The following is a 21,546-nucleotide window of genomic DNA, read 5'->3' on the forward strand; positions in this document are numbered from 1 at the left end:
GTTTACAGCAACATTCATGAGAAACAACTGGAATTTTCACTTGGGACTACAGAGGCCATTTGCCATCCCATATAATTTCAGAAAAAGTTGAAGACTGTAGAAAAGCTACAGTTGCTGTAGAAATTTGAAAGAATTACATTAGGAAAATGTTTGGTCCAATAAAGCCGATGAGATCTCAGACATTCGTCTAGTTGACCTTTAATTAATTCACTAAAGTTACCAGCATGATACAAAGCACCACTTAGAATCTATTTTACATCTCCAACTATTTTTATGGGGTAATGCGCTGTAACTCTATTGTTAAGGAAGGATCACGTCTCTTCATTTAAAGGTTGCTATCAATTCTTCATCGGCATCTTTTAACCCTTTACAGACACCATTATAAAAATAAAGTTTGGCCAGTTTGAGATCTTTATGATAGCAAAACCTTGAGGACAAACTGAGTTTGGGTCAACTTAGACGTACAGAATGTATCCCATGCTAATTTTCATTGTTACAGTTCTGGTGTTGAAGCAGGTGAGGTAATAACAGATGAACACAGCTGCTCTTACCTATTACATCAGGACAAACTCCACTCTCCAGTCTATGCTTCTTGTATAAATTCTTCAGGACTTTGGCACTTCCAAAACACTTGAAGCGGCTCTTCACATTATTATAGTACCAATCCAGAGACTGGGTCCGTAAGAGCCTAAAACAAAAAGTAAACAACATATTTGGAATTATTCCACAACAAACAAAACCAGGCAGTTTACTATTTTCTTACATGCAAAGGGATCTTTTTGGTGTCAGAGTATAAAGGTATTCATTTCTGAGTAAGTCTTCACAGCTTGTACCTTGCACGTATCTGATATACCAAGGCAAAAAGTAAATGGTAACTAGTGAGCAAATACCTGCTTGCAATTTATTCAAGGTTTGGTTTTGCTGCTGTTAGAACAGTTGTTCTTCCCTGTTACATTATAATTTCAACACTACAGCCTTCTGCAAGGTATAAACAAGCCCTGGAACAGTACAGGAAGGTTTTAAAAATAGCCTTTATGTCCAGAGAGCTACAGATAATAAAAGATTAGTCCATTTGCACACCACAAAGTTTTTCCTAAAACTGCATCACTGCTCCTATTTGGAGCTGGCAAAATCTACTCCACTTAGAGAACCTCAAAGCAGAACAAATAAACAGCAGTATAGGTCCCCCTATAAAATAAAGCTGACTTACCCAAATGCACGCAAGGAGAAATAAGTTTGAGCCAGTGACCATGAACTTACACTGCATGTTCTCTTCCCTGCTTGAGTCCATTTGTTCCTTTGCATATTGCCATATAGTTCATTTTTAGTTAATTTACTGCACTTACAAGCGCAGGCAGCAAGATATTTTGATATGACATGAAAACACCTTGTATAAAACAGTATTTAGTACAGGCTGCAAAGGTAATTCCCCCTTTGCACTAATTACTAAAATAGAGGTCTCAACTTGAAAGGCTCATGGAGCTCAATACATAATGAAGCAGAGATTATTCCCAACACAAAGATTTTAGAAAACAAAAGACTAAGGCTAGCATCCAGGGCCAATACGTGATCCCATACTGAAATGATGCTATCAGCAGTGCTGAACTCTCATTACTTCCAGACTTGAAGAAATTCAGACGGTTTAACTCCATTTATTAAATCTGGGGCATTAGGTGAAAACCAAACCAAAACACCACCTCACTATAACCATTAGCCTTTCCTTCAGAGACTCTGGACTTTTCTTTATGAAGTGAGGAGCACATGAAAATCCAGCACGCACCGTTTCACAAGGATATACACTCTCCCCCTTAGCCACACTAAGTGTAGTTCTTACCCAGCACTGACCCTCGAGAGATACTTGATAGTGACCCAGTATGCTGAGCAGGAGGCTCCAGCTAAGTGCTTCCAGTCAGCCTCTGCTTTTTTGAGTGTCAGTACACTTAAAAAGGAGTATGTGATTCATGTAAAGCAGAACATCATGATCTGGTCTACTCCTCTGTCGCCACTGGAAAGTGCCTAATAGCAAACACCATCGGTGGGAAATTAGAAATGATGAAGCATGCCGTATTCAAGCTGTGAAGTCTTAAAGTTACATTACTTGCTCAAATGAGGGTAACAACTGAAGAAAAAAGCACATATGGAACAGAAGCATGTTTTTTCCATACACAAGTAGATGTAGGAGAGATGTTTACAGACAGATAAAGACATTAGACCTTTACTATCCATTTGCACAGTAATATCCCAAAGGGATAAATTAGCTCCACCAGTCACATTTCTACAAATACCACTTGTGTTTGACAGGGGGTAAACTCCATTTTATTCTGAAAGATGTCCTTACAAACTAAGCAGTGATGTCCTAAAGGCCTGATGAAGCAGAGCAGTGGGAAGCATGCTCAGGTCTGCCTGTGACACAGAGGATGTCTGAATTCCTGCAACAGTGCCACCAAGGACTCTGTGACGGTGCCTGACCAGGTCCTGAGTAGAGTTTGGCAGACAACACAACTATGAATCTGTGAGTGGAGGCCACTTCCTCTCTAAAACCCACAGTTCTTTGGTGCTTTGAGATCCTACCTTCTCCACAGGCAGGAACTGTTTCCATGAAAGCAAACCGTACCCTAAGAGACCATTTCTGCAGGATTAACACTTTGTGAGTAATCGAATCATCTCATCCTTCTCTCATATGTGCTGAAAAGCCACCAACAACTCCAAATCTACGCTTCAGCCCTGCATATATTTCATAGGAGATTACAATGGCTCTTGTAAAGCTTTTCAGCCTCCTATCTTTCAAATAAGTCACAACGTGCCTGCTGATTCCTCCTGGGGAGAGAGGATTTGGAGAAGAGAGCAATTCTCCTTATAGATACTAAAATAAAGGGCCCATTCAAAGGATAAGCAGCATTTTCTCCTTATTTCCAAATTCCTTAATGCTGACCTATATTTTAAAGCTGTATTCTGCAAAGGCAGTTCCATGAGGCCCAAATAATGAAAGACTACACCACTGCTAGCATTAAATTGTAAAAATGAAATGCTTCTCTTATTATCTCTAATAAAATGCGCACAACTTCTCTCCATAAAATGAAAGTTCACACTTACAGGATGCTGGTTGTATTTATCTTATGATATTTTATTTATCCTTATTTCTGTGCCATAAAGACTATTCCATCTGACTGCTGCGTCTATTTCTAAGTACCCTTAAATGTTCAGGACATCACTTGTATTATATAATATTGCCATGCTACTGAGTTATATTTTGACCTGCTTTTGACACAGGGGAATACTTACCAGGAAGCGTGAAGCTAAGAAGACACCTGTGCTTTAACAACAGAAAAACCCCAGCCCTTTTTTTAGTGGATCTCATGCAAAATCTTTACGAGCAGGAATATTCCATACTGCTTCTCACTTCCACCACCCAACCACTCAATTTTTAGGCTTCTCATGAAGAGAAGTGGAACACCAGCTGTGCTGGGGAGTGGGGACATGAACCATCTCTCTCATTATTAGTGATGATTACAGGAAAGTTACATGAAAGGCTGTACTCATGATGCAAGTATTCACTGCTCAACACAGAGGAGGTTGTTTGGTAACTGATTTACTCCTTCACTTTTAGAAGAAAAAGAGCAAATGTACTTCTAGGTTAAAGAACACGACTTCAGGTTCTTTCCCTTGTGGACGGACCATTATTGTAGTACACAGAAGTTGTACATATGCATATCCTCCCAATGCTCAGTTCCCTGAAAACCGGCTTAAAATAGGAAATTGAAAATCCACAGCCTCCTAAAGCTCCAAACATTAACTTCCAAACATCAAACTTTGGCCAAGCTCGTGTCACTCCAAAGATGGATTTTATATTTGTCCACATTCACTGGATGTGAAAGGCAGCTTGTTCACACCTCAAGAACAACACCTACTAAACACTGGGCCCCACATGCTGCTTTTAAGTCATTTCTTTGCCAAGCTTGAAGTTGAAATCTCATTTCTTCTCTTCTTAATGGCATTCTGCAGGAACACTTCCCACTAGACCAGGATGCCCAAAGCCCCTTCCATCCAGGCCTGGAGTACTTCAAGAGATGGGGCATCCACAGCTTCTCTGGGCAGCCTGTTACAGTGTCTTATCTCCCCCACAGAGAATCATTTCTTCCTTCCATCCAGCCTAAATACACTCTTTCTATAGTTTAAACCCACTGCCCTTTGTCCTGTTACGACAGGTAAAAAGTATTTCCTTGTCTTTTCTCAATAGCAATAACATCTTCCTGGAGCTCTCTCTTTTCTAGGCTGAACAACTCCAACTCTATCTGTCCTCATAGCAGATACATTTCAGATGAGGCATTGAGGTCTGTGCAGACACATAGGGCTGCATCCACGTGACATTGCAATACACAAAAGCACTGCACTCTGACCTGCGCAGGTATGCCACAGGAATGATTAAGGCAGTGCAAAACAAATGCTATGGAAAATAGCCAGTAAAATTCAAACAACAGCAGAGGAGAGACCAGCTGAAATCAAAGCATCTGTCCAAGAACAAAAACCGCCCAACCCATAGAGAACAGTGCAGACATCTCCGTCCTGTGCCAACAGCAGAGAATTCAGGACAGTGATCCTATTGCAGTCCACTGAAGGTTAACTCAGTGAGGTCAACCTACACTACTGTCCCATGTAAGGTGTTTCCTAATAACATGTTATTTCACTCCACTCACTGAGAAGTTCACTGCCCCAACTTTGGCTTTTAAATTCCCATGTGGTGCAACACGTAAGCAATAATAGTTTAAGGTACAGAGGAAAGAAAGGACTTTTTATTTTTCCAAGATATAGGTGCATGTGCATCCCTCAAATTTGTTCACTGTCTCCTTTACCTTTGAAATCAGCATTCAAGGAACTGCAAGTGGGAAGAAGACAGTAGGTTTTAATATAGAAAACCTAGATATACTTTCTGAAAGTAATAAGAACCAAACCTTGTAACAAGTTCAACTAACCTTGATTATTAAGAGAAGTACTAAAGCTTTGGACTCCTGGGCTCTTTAAACCAAGCCTGGGTGACTTTTCAGAGGGAAACATTAAGGCCTGCTCACTGCTGTATGTGCTTTGTGATGACTGAGTCCGCAGCTACATGCCTTCCTTCATTTCAGTGTCCTATTTCACTGGATGCCCCATACATGCACTGGGGTAGGATGCTGCCACAACACTACGTAATGCTGGCATGCAAAACAGGCAAAAAGCATCAGTAAAAGTACACACACAATAGAACAGCTTAGGAAAACCTGCAGGTAACGCGCTGGTTTTGAAGTGAAATTGAAGTTCACATAGAAATAAATATCTCTCCATGGGGCAACACTTCAAAGCCTGCTAACAAAAAAAATTCTCAGACTCCCCCAGTAGAGAATCCACTACAAACCCTTCCTCCAGTTCATATGCATTTATCTGTGCCACAGATTCGCAACCCAAGTTCCTGGTGCTAGTTCAGTCATCTCATCTGTGGTTAAAATAACCACAAGATCACCAGACTGAGTTCAGTAAATAAATTTCAGAAGCAAAATACCTGTTTTTTTTTTTTTTGTAAATACGTATAGAGAAGGTACAGCTGTTTCTCTCTTAAGAAAACAAGATTTCAGCCATGTATTATTATCAAAAAGAAGAAAAAAGAAGAGATGCAAGTTGTAGCCCCTTTAAAAGCAAAGTAACATTCCTCAGAGATGACATCTACTCTCCAGATAGATATTTGTTAACAACTGTTAACATTCATTACCTGGATTGGTTTGAACATCGGCCACATGTAGCGATAATAACTTTGTTAGTATGGAGGAGTTTGCTCAGTGGCTGTGTAGCAAAAAGGTATACAGATTGTAAGGTAAAGATGGATAGGACCAGAGAGATTATCGTGTTTATAAAGGAGTAATGAAACAAAGAGCTTACCCATGTCCAGAGCTCATGGAAGGGCTCCAAGAGAAGTGATCTCCAGATAGAAAACCTTCCTAGTTGGGAGTCAGCCCTTAAATGGGGTCTAGGAGAGGTGCAGCCTGGCTCTACCCCTTCCGATCACTCAGGTGAAATTGCGTTCACCTGTGCCCCTGCGGCTGACTCAGTGCTCGCCTCAGGTGGTCAATCAGAGGTTCAGGCTGTGATTCAACAGTTCCCATACGGGGACATACTTTGACCTCCCAGAGCTCCTGAGTGCAGCTGAAGCCAAGCCCTTGAGAACAAAGGAAGCTGGATGTAAACAGAACACACCTGTTGTGACCTTGGCTGTGCCCCTCTGATGGTTCCTGTGACCCCTTCAGAACACTTGTATTTTCACATTCTCCTGAGAAATGCCAAACCTGACACACCACCTTTGCTTCAGATTTATACTCTTTCACCATTTACACCTCCCATGCTGCCATCTCCCAGTATTTAACCTCACCCATGACTAAATACATATTCCTCCATCACCACATCCTTTTTTCTTTTTGGCAGCCAGTTGCATATTTAACTTACTTTGCCTATGAAACTGTTTGGGTCCCCTCTGGGTTTCAGTCTTTCAATTCCTTTTTCCCAGAACTGAAGAGGCTACCTGCAAAAAGACACCCTTCTTTTTAGACTTCTGCAAAGGATAAGATTTGAACAAGTGGTGGCTGTGCACAGGTCAGGCTCACTGTTTTTTGCACATCATTTAAACTTAATCCTCTCATATGAAAGTGGACAGGCTGAAAAAATATGTTTGGGCTTAACTTGGGCATGAAGTTTATGGTTTATGATGGAACGTTGTGAGTTTTATGAGGACCATTTTCAGGTCTGTTCTCCACAGGCAGTCTTTTGAAGCAGGTGAGGAGAAGACTGAGGCAGTGCTGCATATAACTGGAGTTAGGGTTCCATCCTTCAGTAGGAAAACACACCTAAGAGATTAGAATGTGTCAGCTTTTAACTGGGATATCTCGCCCTGAAAGGCTGTATGTCAGGAACACCTGACTCACAAATGAACACGCGTTTGGTATATTAGCATGACCTGCTGCCCCCATGAAGTACATCGTGTTTTAGGGTAATAGAAGTAAAAATCTACAGCAGTTATAAATGTCAAATTTTAAGAAGAAGAGGGTTCTCAAACCCAGTGCTCCACTGTAATTTTGCTGACAGTAAACATGGAGTTGATATCATGACCGTGGAGAGTCAACGGCAGTTAAAGCATTGACCTATGTAGGGTCAGGACCTCTCTTCAGGCATCTACCAGCAGTGAAAGATGTAAGAGGACAAGCCCAGTATAGTTCCTGACAGTGTCTCAGCACGAGCTAATAAGCCTTTGCCATAGCAGCATGTCTACAAAGATGTTTGCCATGTTTAACAGCCATTAGTGAATATTCTTTGCCCACTTTTGCTTTGTAAAGGGAGCATCACTGACTGACACTTATTTATTCAGAGCTGACCTCTGCACCTCATCCTTACATTGGTGTTCTTCTATCCTAACGTTGAAAGGTTTTCCTAACATTTAAGTCACATCTTCCTTGTCTCTATTTAAACAAGATAGCTTACGATGCTTATTCCTCTCATTTATTAAGGCTAAATAATCCTGTTTCCCCATACATCTTGTTTTCTATACACCTGATTGCTCCTATTTTTTTTTAATTTTCCAGAGATCCTCCAGCTCCAAGTGGCCTTTATCTCTGCCTAAACACAAATCACAGAACTGGTCATTTGAGGCTTTAGCTGTACTTCCTCTTTTAAGAAAGCCAAATCTAAGCGTCAAAATACAACTTGCCACAGTGCAGACCCTACAGATGAGATGAGATGGCAATCAACAGATATGCCTTGGTGATACTGAATCTGGGTGGTGCAATGCTGTGAGTCATTCATCTATCAAAGTCTTGCCAAGACTTGCAGCATTGAAACTGCCACCTTTTCAGAAAGCAAGATCCTGACAAACTAAGTCCTGAGTATTTTCACTCTACCTTTTCCTCAAATAGATAATCATGGATTATGCTTCCAGAAATGACATTTAGGATACACCTCCTCACTAGCTGTCAACTGGACTAAAACATCACTTTTGTAGTGAAATCCAGTCTTGGCTGACCTATTGTCTGATCAACAAGAAAACAGCTCTTTGGGATAAGAGAACCATGAAGGCTGACATTGCCAAGAAGGCTTATGGTCACACCCAAATCGATTCTCTCCATGGACATAAAAAACCTGTCTCTCCTCATCTTACTCCTACTCTCACATCTATATTGGTGTGTAAGGAGCTCTAAACATTACTGCAGTGACTGTGAATTATTAAGTGGCCAAAAATGGCTTGTAATCCTCATTGCAGCAGCATAAATGGAGCCAAAGAACATGCCACCCTAATTTCTCAGCCCTTCCAGGAGTTTCCTTCAATGTCTGAAAACCATACCACCGCCACACTGCCAAATGCTTTCCTTTTAAGCTTTTCATTAGAGGGTTTATCTTTACAGAGAGAATTAATGAAAATTAAATAAGTGGCCACTAGATATCTGAAACTAAACGGAAACAAGCCCAAATCCAAATGCTTGTGTGAAGTTGGAAAGCCCTGATATTTTGGTTTCAAAATGAGTTTACGCTTTTATATGTATGTATAATCTAAAGGATTTTCACAGAATCATAGAATCATGGAATCACCAAGGTTGGAAAAGACCCACAGGATCACCCAGTCCAACCACCCACCTACCAACAATAGTTCTCACTAAGCCACGTCCCTCAACACAACATCCAAACGTTCCTTGAACACCTCCAGGGTCGGTGACTCCACCACCTCCCTGGCAGCCCATTGCAGTGCCTGACCACCCTTTCAGAGAAGCAGTATTTCCTAACATCCAGCCTGAACCTCGCCTGGTGCAGCTTGAAGCCATTCCCTCTGGTCCTATCACTGGTTACAAGAGTGAAGAGGCCAACCCCCAGCTCACTACAACCTCCCTTTATTTTCATATAAAATAATAAAAATACAAATAAAAACATCATACGACAAAACTTTCCCTCTTAAGCAAAAGAAAATATTTCTCTTTATCTGAAACCATTTTCCCCTAGAAATTTCATTTTGTGTGAAATATTGTATGTTTTTTCGTATCTCAATGTGCAGCAAAATACATTTCAGTATCTCAATATTTTTCAAAGGGAAGAAATTCCAAATCCTGATCATCTTTTACTGGATTTTTTTTAAGGTAAATGATAGGAATTAATCAATACTGCATCATTAGCAAATTCATGACACTTACAGGCACACGACATGCTAAACCAAAAGTCAAGCAATCAAAGCAAGTTATTACAGCTATACTGAACACCAATTTGCTGTCTTTTCCCATTATATTTGTTTCCACTTGCTACAATACATCAACGTAATTTTTAGTTTGAATTTCTAAGATAAGAGAGGCAAAAAGAACAAAAATACACACTGACAGAGCCTCAAAATAATACACCCCGCTGTTCTTAAGAAACAACAAGAGCTACAGATATTCACAAATTCTCAGTCGGACAAGCATCCTTTTCCTACTCTGCTGTTACAGCAAACATTACGAATTTATCCTCTGTACTTATCCACTGAAGTGAAGGAAAATTCAAACAAAAAACTCATATACATATATTTCAGAATGCAGAGAGATACATCAAAACACTCTCAGAAAAAGATCTGGTCATTGAACTGTGCATTTATGTTAATGAAATGAAAGTATTTTCAGTCAAAATATAACTGAACATTAATGGCTATGAACAAACGCAGCATTCACTGACATGAGAAATGTTTTCCATTACCATAGCAGATACCAAAGGAAACAACAGAACATAAAGCAAGTTTGATTAGTTATTCAAATTACCTAAGTGAAGGATTTTCCTTCTGCAAACTTCATTTTTAGTCCACAGATTCTTAAAAAACAGCAGAACAACAACAACAAAAGCGACGTCGATGTGGCATAAATATTTTCACAAAAGAGATACAAACTCCACTCCATCAGAAAAAAATACCAGAGGATAAACCATGCAAATTAATTCTGTAATCCTGATTAGAAAAATACGCAGGGCTTTTAATATAGAGCTCAAGAACGCCAAAAAGACAACAATCCTCTGCGTTAAGGTCTGTTTCTGTTCTCGTGTCAGGAGAAAGCTGTGAACAAACTGCTGTGAAACGCCGCCAGAGATGAGAATCATTGCCAGGTAAAATCAAAGAGGAAGGTGAGCTCATTTCAAGATTATTTAAAGAAAGAAATTAAAAAACAGGAAATAAAAAAGAATTAAAACAAGCCCCAAATATGTAAAACTTTGGTGGGGAGCAAAGAGGTGCGATTTCAGGTCCCATCTTTCGCGGTGGTTATCTCACCCACAAGCCCAAGTCATGCTAAGCTGGGCTGTACCATCATCTTCTGGGAATTAAGTGCAGTGACTCTACCACCCCCTTCCTGAGATTACATGTATTTGTAGCTTTTCAACTCCACAAGCCAGAGCACGGCTTAAGAAACATGCTGTTCAGCTGAACGCACTGCTTCATTATAGATACAGCAGTATATGTAACTTATTATGTACTCGACAGGAGCATAACATCTCCAGACTCCAATCTCTCTAAGTTCTGAGCTGGAAGATGTAAGGGAAGCATTTCCCCGCCACCCACTTCGCCATGGCAGTGAGGAGGAATGAGATGGAGCCGTGCTGCACTCCCTTGACATGGTGCAGATAGATACCCAGCACAGTCCAAGCAAGATTTCCTTGAATTACAGTGGAAAATGGCCTAGAATGCAAAGCACTGGCCAGCCTCAGGAAGTCATCTCAGTCAACACCTGCACCTCAGCAGCTCTTCCCCATGGGGACCACAGGCATGTCAGCACTGAGGTGAATGCTGAGCAATGGCACTGCCACTGCTGCCCATCAGTAAGCAGCCTGAGCACACAGTGTGTGCCTTACCATGCTCTGTCTGCTTCTCTGTTTTGTGCTACTTGTCAGTGGAGCTCTCTGATTAAGCCTTAAAACCACACACGGGATGCTTTTTTAGAAAAACACATATTTTTTCAAACAAACTCAGAAGTCACCACATTTGAAATGCATGTTTGTCCCTGGTGTAGTTTACCCTGACACACAGGGAATATTTTTAGTTGTAAGCTTTATTGTGCAAGCTGCCCAGCAGTCTGACAAAAGCTAAATTCCAGCTTACAGCTGAAAACCGTAGAAAAATTCCAAAGCCTTTACAAATTATACAAATGAGACTTTAATCCCAGCTGGCCTCACTAATGGAGGCTCTACATCTGGGCACATGCACAAATGTACTTTTCGTATGGATTTTCAGCTATTTGAATAATGAAAAATGGAAAAAAGGAAACCCTCTATTTTTTTTTCCTGTGTGTGTGTGTGTGTGTGTGTGTAAATACTTGTATTGCAGTAATAAAAAAACAAGCAGTCCTATAAGCACAGATTAGCGAGACTGTCAGAGAAGTACAGCTGTTTCTGAAAACTGGCCCAGCTCATAGCTCTTGGGTAAAACAGATCTACTGCCCAGAGCAGGACTCACTTCTCTAAGCATCAGAAAGCTTCAAAGGCCAATTAATCTTTCCATCCTCTTCAGGGCCAGCTATTCTCACGTGCCAGTGTTTCCAAATCATAGAATGGCCTGGGTTGAAAAGGACCACAATGATCATCGAGTTTCAACCCCCCTGCTATGTGCAGGGTTGCCAACCACCAGACCAGGCTGCCCAGAGCCACATCCAGCCTGGCCTTGAATGCCTCCAGGCATGGGGCATCCACAACCTCCTTGGGCAACCTGTTCCAGTGTGTCACCACCCTCTGTGTGAAAAACTTCCTCCTAATATGCAACCTAAAGCTCCCGTCTCAGTTTAAAACTATTCCCCCTTGTCCTATCAATATCCACCCTCATAAACAGCCATTCCCCCTCCTGTTTATATGCTCTCTTCAAGTACTGGAAGGCTGCAATGAAGTCTCCCCAGAACCTTCTCTTCTCCAAGATAAACAAGCCCAGTTCCCTCAACCACTCCTCATAGGAGAGGTGCTCCAGCCCTCTGATCATCTTAGTGGTCCTCCTCTGGACCTGCTCCAAGAGCTCCACATCCTTCCTGTACGGGGGGCCCCAGGCCTGGATGCAGTACTTCAGATGGGGCCTCACAAGAGCTGAGTAGAGGGACACAATCACCTCCCTCTCCCTGCTGGCCACTCCTCTTTCAATGCAGCCCAGAACACAGTTGGCGTTCCGGGCTGCAAGAGCACACTGCTGGCTCATGTCCAGCTTCTCATCTACCAGGACCCCTACTGCTTAGGTCTGAACCAGAGGGCCTCAATGTACATATAAGGCTGTATAGAGTGGACATCTTCACGTAAAACGCTGCTGTGGTCTCACCTGATAATGGTAGAGAAGGCCCCCACAGAAGGAACAGATGACATCTCTACACAGACCTCTCTCTCCTGTGTGTGATGGCCGTGGGGAGAGTCAGGGCCAACAAGAGCTACTTGTCATTCCCCGGATACCACCTATTCACACTTCTCATCAAAGGGAAGAGAACGTAGGTCTCATCTCAAGTTGAACTTGTCCCATAAATGCTCTCAGATGCAGGATTTGAATTCTGGGTGGTCTGGGAGACAGGAGTTGGAATCAAGGATCCTTATGGGTCTCATCCAACTTGGGATATTCTGTGATTCTAAGGTGGGGAAGCAATCCCCAGCACTAGCTGCTAGTTGGCTGCTGGGCCCTAGTGGCTCAGAGACAAAGGGCAGTGCGCATGCCTCTCTGTGCACTTAAGGCAGGAATCTCACACAAATACATTAAAACATCATTTCTCTCTGACATACACAGAACTTCTGTCAAAAAGCTGTCGAGGAACCCTCAAGCAGCAAGAGAAAGTTTCTTGTAATTCTTTTTTCTTCATTCCCTTTTTTCCTTAGGAAAACATGAAGGTGGGATAAATGTTTTGCTTGCGTTACTGAGATAAATTTGGAGAGTATTGGAGCAGGCAGTCAGTAGAAGGTGGTACATTAAGGATGTTTTCAGTGTATGTGCTGCTCCATTAATGTACTGACTTTCTTTTAGGAGATGAAAATAAGAGAAATCACCAGCCCTTGTCCAGCAAATCCTGGAAATACAGGAAAAAGCCAAATACATTAAATGCTAAAGCATTATTACACGGCCTATTCCATTCTTTACTTGCCCTGTTCAAAAAGACAGGGCAGGTACTAAAGTAGATTCTGCTAGATACATATTCATGGTAAAATAATTTAATGACCAATTTTTAAGGAGGGTGATATGGACAGTGCAAGTATGCTTTCATGCAAATGATGCACAGCTTTGCAGTGAATTCCTGCAGAGTGATCTCTCAACTTTCTCCTGTCCCATTGCACAGGAAAGCTCCACACAGGTCACACAAGGAGGACAAGACATGAGGTAAATGTATTCACACAGGATCCTGGGACAGACACACACTGCAGAGGGACAGTGTTTCCCTGGATAGTGTTGCTTTATGGGGCAACCCTGGCAGATTACTGATTTGCATCTTGGCCACAGGATTGTGCTGCAAGAGGAGGAGAACTCTGCAACTGGAAAGAGCATGTGCACTGGTGGGAGTGCACTGAGATGGGAGCTTCCAATGCACTAGATAGGATAGGTCTGAAAAAGCTGGAGGATACCAGTGTCTTACAAGAGACCAAATTATTTGACATTAAACATTACGGCTGACAAACTACTGCACTTTGTTTTCACCCAAGGCAGAAGACAGCCTGCCTTTAAAATGATGCCAAACAAACAAATGACTAGTTGCTCAGAACATGACAAAAGGAGAGTGGAAATCAGAAGACTCAGGGATATAGAGAAGCGCTACCCAAGGCCAGAAAATTCAATCAATGCCTATCACTTCATAGGCATGTTTTAAAAATAGTACGAACATTTTAACTAACACAAATTCTATGCTGCAGAATAAGTAAAAAATGATTTTGGACCTAGAAAAACATTAGAAGTCACATATATGGAACACAGGATAGTTCAGTGTTCAGTACAGGGCAGTCTGCGTAATGAAAAGTGGAATGACAGATATTATTATATCTTCTAGCTATTAAAAGAAAGATGTATGTTGACTACTTGAATGTTTACCCTCCCTGTGTTCTCTTTTAGTTCTGGTGAGCTTTCATAGAAAAATACATCCTTATTTTCTTCAAAGTTCATTTCTGAAGAAGAGTACACCGGGGGTAGAAATACCGGGGAAGCAGGAAAAGCAAACAAAACCCTGAAAAAAAACCCTGACTTAAATTGCAAGATGAAAAAAACAGATTCTTCTTCTCTCCCTGCTCTCGAAAGAAAGACGCCGTGCCAATATAAAGCATTAGGAATATCTATTTACTTTCAGCATATCAAGGAAAATAATGAAAGGATCTACATTCAGGGACATTTGACTCCTAGAATGAATCATACCCTGAGTAACGACAGGTTAGTACTTCTGTTTTAAAATATTTGGATTTTACATGTCTAATCCACCCACTATATTAGTAAAATAAGCTTCACAAGCTGCAATAGGATTATTTACTGAGTATAACTAAAATAAAACCACATGCGGTGAACAGAAATGATTTTTCAGAAAAATGTCTAGAAACAGAGTTAAAAACAAGAACTTCTTTTGTAGTCACAGAAGAATTTTTCAGCCCAGAGCCAACTACCGGATTCTGTGATACAATCTATGATCCATATCCTAATCTTTCAACAAATTAATTTCTTGAGGGATCAAATGCCACAATTCTACAGTTGGTGAAGAAGCTAATGAAATTTTTTACATATATTCTACTTCAGGCTTCATTTTTCTTCAGAATTTCATTCCTCTTCACAATCAGTAAGTATAGTGTATGTATCAGGGCTATTCAAAACTTGTTGACTCACTGGCAATAATGCAATTATCTGAAAGCATTTAAGATCATTGAAAGAAAACTGACTAAAGCCCCAGTAAGTAAATAAAATAAATGGCTAAACATCCTTTAAATCCATTTTACAAGTGAAAAACTGAGGCACCGAAAAGCTTGCTTCCAGTTACTTAGGAAACACAGCATGTTGAGAAAGGAATTCAGATAGCCCGACTCTAAAGCTGGTATTTTTGACTCAAGCTGACCCCTCTTCTGTCTGAGGCATAAACATTTTTTGTAAAAGCTCTGTTTTCTAATCTGCAATTTGTTCAGGTTAAATATTTTATACGAAACACTTGTGCCGAAGAGAAAAGGAAACCAACACTCTCTAAATCTCTAAGCTTGAAGAGCGCTGAATGAGATCAAAGGGTCGAGTAAGCCAGTGTGACAACGCGTGCAATCTTCTTCCAAATCCAGTAGACAAGCAGCACATCTGAACTTGGAAACAGCCTGTAGCCAAGGATTGTGCCGATTGCTTAGTGAAGATATATGGCAAGAATTATAAATGGCTGAATACGTAACAACAGATATAAACTTGAAGAGTGTTCAGCTGCATTAAATCTATTTAGCACTAGTTCTATTACAACAGCTACACTGCTTTGCTCAGAAACTTATCAGGGAAATAAGACATTGCCATTTCACAGCCAAAGATCCACAAATACATACCATGTACCTCAGCGAGCTCCGGCCGTATAAATCCCTTTGTGCAAGTCTGTGCTCCCTGCAGCCCAAACACTGGCTGGCTTTATTCTCAGAAGGTTTTGAATGGCACAGAAACCTACATGCTCACACCAACGGGCTTCTTCACAGTTTCTCATGTTTCCTCATTGAGAAAAGATCATAACTGCTCAAGAGCCCAATTATCAACAGAGCAAGGCTTTTTGGAAATATTTTTGGCTGAGGTCATCAAAAATGCTCTGCATTCACAGAGACATCACAGCAGCAAGGCTAAGGTCTGCTTAGCTGAATGCTTTTAATTTGATTCCCTTTATAAACAAAATCACCACCAGTAGGTTTAGGCTTACTGAAAGCTGCTGAAACCGAGGTTAACTGAAAGCTCCATAAAGTAGAAGACTGCAGGAGAAAAGGGAACTGCTTCCTCACCTGACATCATTCTGTGACCCAGTGTCTCTGAATCCACCCGCAGCATGCTGTTTAGGGTAAAAGCAGTTTTGCTTTGTTGCTAGCAGAAGATAAATGCACAAATTTCTGCATACTCTTGAAAGCTCAAATGCATCCTCCCCTAAAGCAGTAAAAACATACCTGGAAAATTAACATCTCTGATTTAACCTTCATACATGCAGATTCAATGCGTATCAGTTAATGCAAGTCACTGGAATATACACGAGGATACGAGAACAGCAAGGCCACCAGCAAAAACGATGGCTGAGATACTGTTGATTCAGGCCATGTATTACAGAGTGTTAATGGAAGATCAATCTCCATTCTAATATCCAACTTTTCCAGACACCTATTTCCATGCTACAAGGCATAGGGAAGGACACTACAGCCACACAGCACACACTGCACAGCACTTTAGGATTGTAATGAGTACACGTAGGCTGTTTCAGAGCTACAGAAGTCTTGCATTCAAGACACATTTGCAAAGCCAAACAAAATACTGCAGCCGTTATCACAAGACTTCAGCTGGGTTATAGCAAAATTATTCATCACTCAAGGGTTGCACTTACTGCTTACTTAGCACAGTGATGAAACTTATTTGGGAGAGGAACACGTTTCTTCATGGGGAAGCTCACTGCCAAACCTCTGATACCAGGGGAGCAGTATGTTGCTGCCTTTGGGACTGAGTCACTTCAGGAGGAGGAAATGGAGAATGAGGAGAATACCAAAAGCTTTTTTCAACATTAAGTCTTCAAAAACATCATAGTCCAATTTGTACAGGTGCCAGCCACTCCTTTTAGCAGAATGCATGATGTCTTGTATTCTACAGCCAATTTGTTAACTCTAATTAGCAATTTGGGCATAGAGTAAGAACAAGAGGAATAAAAAACTGAGGGCACAGTGCCAGTGTCTGTAGCAGGACACACACTCTTTCATTATTATTTTTCTAAATGTAGCTGAATGGTGACTGCATCCAGTTCTTTCTTCAGAAAAAGACATGAGTATGAGTAGCTCCATATTACACCTGATTCTGGATGAACAAATGTTTGCTTTCCTTTCCATGCAAGGGTCCTAAGGGAACTCCAACATGCAGCCTAGCTGGTAAAATTTGGTGTCAACTAACACTTTTGTCTTAATTACATTTGCTTCGTATCTCTTACGCTCTATGTTCCAATTTAACAGCAGCAACCTGGAAACCTGGATGTGTCTGAATGTGTTGGTCCCCAAAAGCACTGAGAGAACACTAGAAAGCATAAATGAGCTATTCAACATGGCTAAAAAAGCCACACTGAGTCGAAGTTCACCATGTTGCAGGATATTTGGTCTGCTCCTCTTCAAAAACTTACACTCTAGCATCTTCAGCTTTTTCTCTAGTAATAAGTGTAACTTATAAGTGTCAGCCGACCAAATAACTGTAAACCCCCCAAGATATTTGTACAGTCATTATGTTCTCTCACATGAACCGCCATATTTATTCAATATATTCTCTGATAGGAATCACCAAAGCATTTCTGACCAAAAAAAAAAAAAAAATCCCTACAATCCCACAGATTTTGACAGATCAGTTTTTCAACATAAAACAAACAAACAAACAAAAAAATAATAACAACGACGAATGAGAAAACTATGACAACCAAGCAAAGAAAAGACAAGAAGTACCTATAGTGATTTCTTTCCTGCACACTTTGGCCTCTTTCAGAGATCCCTAGACAGAATGTCCCAATAGTTGATGTAAGCTTTTCTGAAGTTTGGTCTCTTGTGCCCAATTTTTCCTATTTGGAGAGATTAATTTTTCCGACACCGACAACATGGATGGTTCACCACCTCTGAACTCTTCCAGATAATTTTTGAAGGGCATTTTGTAACTCCATTCTCTTTACAGATGATGGGGCTGTGGGGTGGCAACCCTGGAAGCATGAATCAGTGCACGTAAGAGAGATGGGTAAAGCACTTCAGTCAGAATATCAATCTTGAAAGAGTCTCAGATCATCTTTCCTATGGTCAGCACCAATATCCCCACCTTTGACCATGTCTCTGAAGCTTTCCTCCTGCTGTCTTCCTCGTCTAATGCAATGCCTGCTCTTATACAAGCAAAAATAGAACATCTCTCCCTTCTTTCACAATTGCCTTCACTCTTTTCTCAAAAACTCAAGGTTTTTGTTTTTGGTAAAGGCAGCTGTTACCACAGCTTTGGTTGCTGGCTGACTACAGAGCATTTCAAAGGCACAGGTGGCTTTGAGACACCTACCCACCCCTACTGCAGCAAGTTTTTGCCATTTCTTTCTCAACCAAAACAAGTGTATCTCCCTTCAAAAGAAACAGGGAGGAATAATAAGCTGAAAATTTGCAATGGCTTCGATGAGAATTGCTATTAAAATGTTACTTGCAGCCATGAGCATTCACACACAGTACTAACGAACACGTTAAAAACCATAAAGAACACACAAGTAATACGAAGTTTAATGATATTCTTTATAGTAACTGTTCAAGTCTGTACTTTGAAAATGTACATTCCTAGTGAGAGATGTCATTTGATTTGGAAACGCTAGCTCGGGACAGTTAGGAATGAATATTAGTTGCTAAGCAATTAGTATCTCTTTCAGGAAGAAAGCTTTCCCAAGGGGCATGGTATTTCTATCATAACATTCAAATGTATATGATCACATTAAGATTAGATACAGAACACTCAGATTTGGAGCAATTAAAGAGACTATACATTCACCTCGTGCAGTTTCTCTCTTCTCTCTATCCTCACCTAATAAACCTTTTAGGGCAGGAGTGGCCCAGGTTAGCACTTCAGCCATCACGGGCCGGTGTATCTGCTGGCTGCATTTCTAGGGCCAGCTCACAGATTTTTGGCATGCCCACTAAGTGACAGGCAGTGGCTGGCTGGTGTCCAGCAAGCAAGCATCCATCAGATGATCGGTCTCATCGGACAGCCTGCCAACTCTGGCCCTCAAATTCAGGTTGGCCAGAGTGTGGGACTGCTCCTGGTGAACCTGCTAGCTGGACATTAATAATCTTGCAAGAGCTTGATCTTATGTTGGGGACAGGACAGAGGACACAAGGTAGTGCTGGAGGTAGAAGCGCAGAATATAACCTAAACTGGCTTGCTTTTGCCCATTGCACACCTCTGCTCTGAAATATTTAGGGCAAACCAAAACTCTACTTTTTACTATTTGTCAGTGTAACCACAAGCTAGTGTGATGTAGTAGAGCTACTGCAAAAGGAATACTATAGACAACTCTTTCCCTGAGGAGAAAACTGTTACTAACAATCACTTAAGAGTTATGAAATTTTACATGCCTTTATACGTCACTTATAAAAGTTCTGGTGCAATGTGAAAACTTCAGCTTTGCTTTCAAATAACAAAGAAAATGGGTTTGCTGCACAAAAGAGACACGACCTAAAAGTCTGACTCAAAGGGTGAAAGGAAAAAAGAACAAATCTCTGAAAGATCAGTGTTATCTTCTGCAACTTTGGGGCTTTCCTTGCATGACCAAGCCGTGTTCTTTAAGGTTCCCACACGACCCAGTTCTAGCCCTCACATCTCACACGGCCTCGCTGATGACAATGCTTTGCCTGAAGAGAAAGTGTCAAGAGGGGTGGGGAGACTGGGCTGTGTTACGTGTGCTCTTCCCCAGTTCCCTCACTATCACTGCTCCAATCCTTTTGTATTCCTACTCAGAGAGGAGTGTGCAAAAATCCCAAATCCTTCCTCAAAACAAAATCCCCATTTGATGTCTTATTTCTTTGCTTCACTCCCAATCTGCCAATTTCACATCAACACTTTATCCCACCAGCACCTTAAGCCTAGCAAACCCTAGCATAATTAAATGCTGCCTCTCAACTTGGCTTCAGCAGCTGAGTCTTCTGTATCTGCCTGAATCTAGCTTTAAATTTACTGATACAACCCTTAGATATTATATTTCAAAGCAAAATTAAAACGAGTAGATTACCTGATTCCAGAAAGTTTTCTCCACTAGCTTAAGGACCTACTTAAGCTTTTCCACTTAACGTCTTGGACAGCAGCTTCTTGCTCACACTCAGTATGCTGGTGTGAGAATTAGCTGAGGGTGACCAAGGAAACCAGCTGCTCATTGTCCCTGTAAGACCTACTCATGTGCTGACTGGACCAGATTGCCCTCCAGTGTCAGCATGGTGGTAGTGATCTTCAGGAATGGAGCCACAACCAACCTCACCTAATGCAAGTAGCAAAGAACAAAATGGATTTCATGTAAATGCAGTCCCATGGTGCTCAAAGTCAAAATGGTCAGGAAAGCTGGGAGAGTAAAAGCAAAAACCTCTTCCTCATTCTTTTCAGATGGGTGGATTGACTGTACTTGCTGAACTACTGATTCTGTCCACTGTGGAATGTTCAAAACGTCACGCAACCTGCAGATTTGCGTGGAGGAAGGTATTTCAAAAGGCTTGAGACAAATTATGTAGGATGAGCGTATTTGCAGAGTGCTTTATGTAGACATACCTATGAATAGTCGAGGAAGAGAACTTCTGTGGGAAACCGCATTTCAGTTCAGTTCAATGAGAGGTCAGAGACAAATCACAGAGACACAGGTTAATGATTGCCCCAATTTGTTAAATGTCATTTCCATGCTTTATGTCAAAGTTCAGCCTGACAGTTCAGCATAGCATTAGGACCCATTATTATTTCATGGTATTTGATGAGAAGTGGTTTGTAGCAGCAGCTTCTGAAATTAATTCCTAAATTCTTAGCTGACTCATTTGTATAATTTGTCGGGCACCTGTGGTTTCACCAGTCATTAATAGATAAACTCAAGGCACAGCGGCTGGGCTTTAACACATAAACTGGGATTCTTGCTCCTGTACAGGTCCAAGGAAGGTTAATGAGTCATAAATACACACAACGTAAGACTAAAGATGTTCTGTGTTACAGACAGACCTTTGACCCAAGACTGCAAGTGCATGTAACGGATAGTATTAAAGGGGTTTATGCTAAACGTGTACTTTAGAATTAAGAAGTGTGATCACAAGATTGCACCCACCTACATAGTGCACATCTGAATTAGCCTTAGAATGCTTTTTCAGATCTTTCAGAGTATCAAAGACAGGGAAAAATGAAGAATTAACCCAAATGTGATGAGGAGCACGATAAACAACTTAATGTTACCTAATCTTTCTTTACACCACTTACAAGATATTCAGTACAATCAGAATGTAAGGGTTTGCCAACTTACAGAATTTATATATGCAAAAATGAAATACTGAACTGGATGACTGCGCTACCAAAAATATTTTGAAAGCATTTGTTCTGAAGACACTTCTTGCAACAGGTGTAAATGTCTGCTGTACCAGATACAAGGCATTCTGAAAAAAAACCAACCAACTATAAAAAAAAAAATCATGTCCTTAAAGTATTCTGATTAAAATATATCATTAATGTCAAATTGCTTATCACGCTGTCAATTTGTTTTTGTTTTGCTACTCACAAACCCTGGTAGCTGAAGTAGAAGGGTAAGTTTTATTTTGGATGCATCTGGTTGCTGGAATCCTGAGGATGTATGCTCCAAATGAGCAGGCACTTCATTAGAAAGTTGAACAGAA

The 21,546-nt window shown here is 41.0% G+C and overlaps 1 protein-coding gene across 5 annotated transcripts in view; it reads right to left on the bottom strand.

The window, feature by feature from the left end:
• MOBP (myelin-associated oligodendrocyte basic protein) overlaps positions 1 to 21,546 on the bottom strand; it is a 206,098-nt gene that overhangs the window by 47,180 nt on the left and 137,372 nt on the right. For 4 of the 5 annotated variants that reach the window (XM_040696044.1, XM_015281726.3, XM_015281727.3 and 1 more), the window contains exon 4: positions 552 to 688. In XM_040696044.1, coding sequence (XP_040551978.1) covers positions 552 to 688 — 137 coding nt within the window. Of the gene's footprint in view, positions 1 to 551; positions 689 to 15,945; positions 16,071 to 21,546 lie in introns of those variants that run through there. The other variant, XM_025147516.2, reaches the window with a different exon arrangement.

Source organism: Gallus gallus, chromosome 2 (assembly GCF_016699485.2).
Source record: "Gallus gallus isolate bGalGal1 chromosome 2, bGalGal1.mat.broiler.GRCg7b, whole genome shotgun sequence".
In the NCBI taxonomy this organism is placed as follows: domain Eukaryota; kingdom Metazoa; phylum Chordata; class Aves; order Galliformes; family Phasianidae; genus Gallus; species Gallus gallus.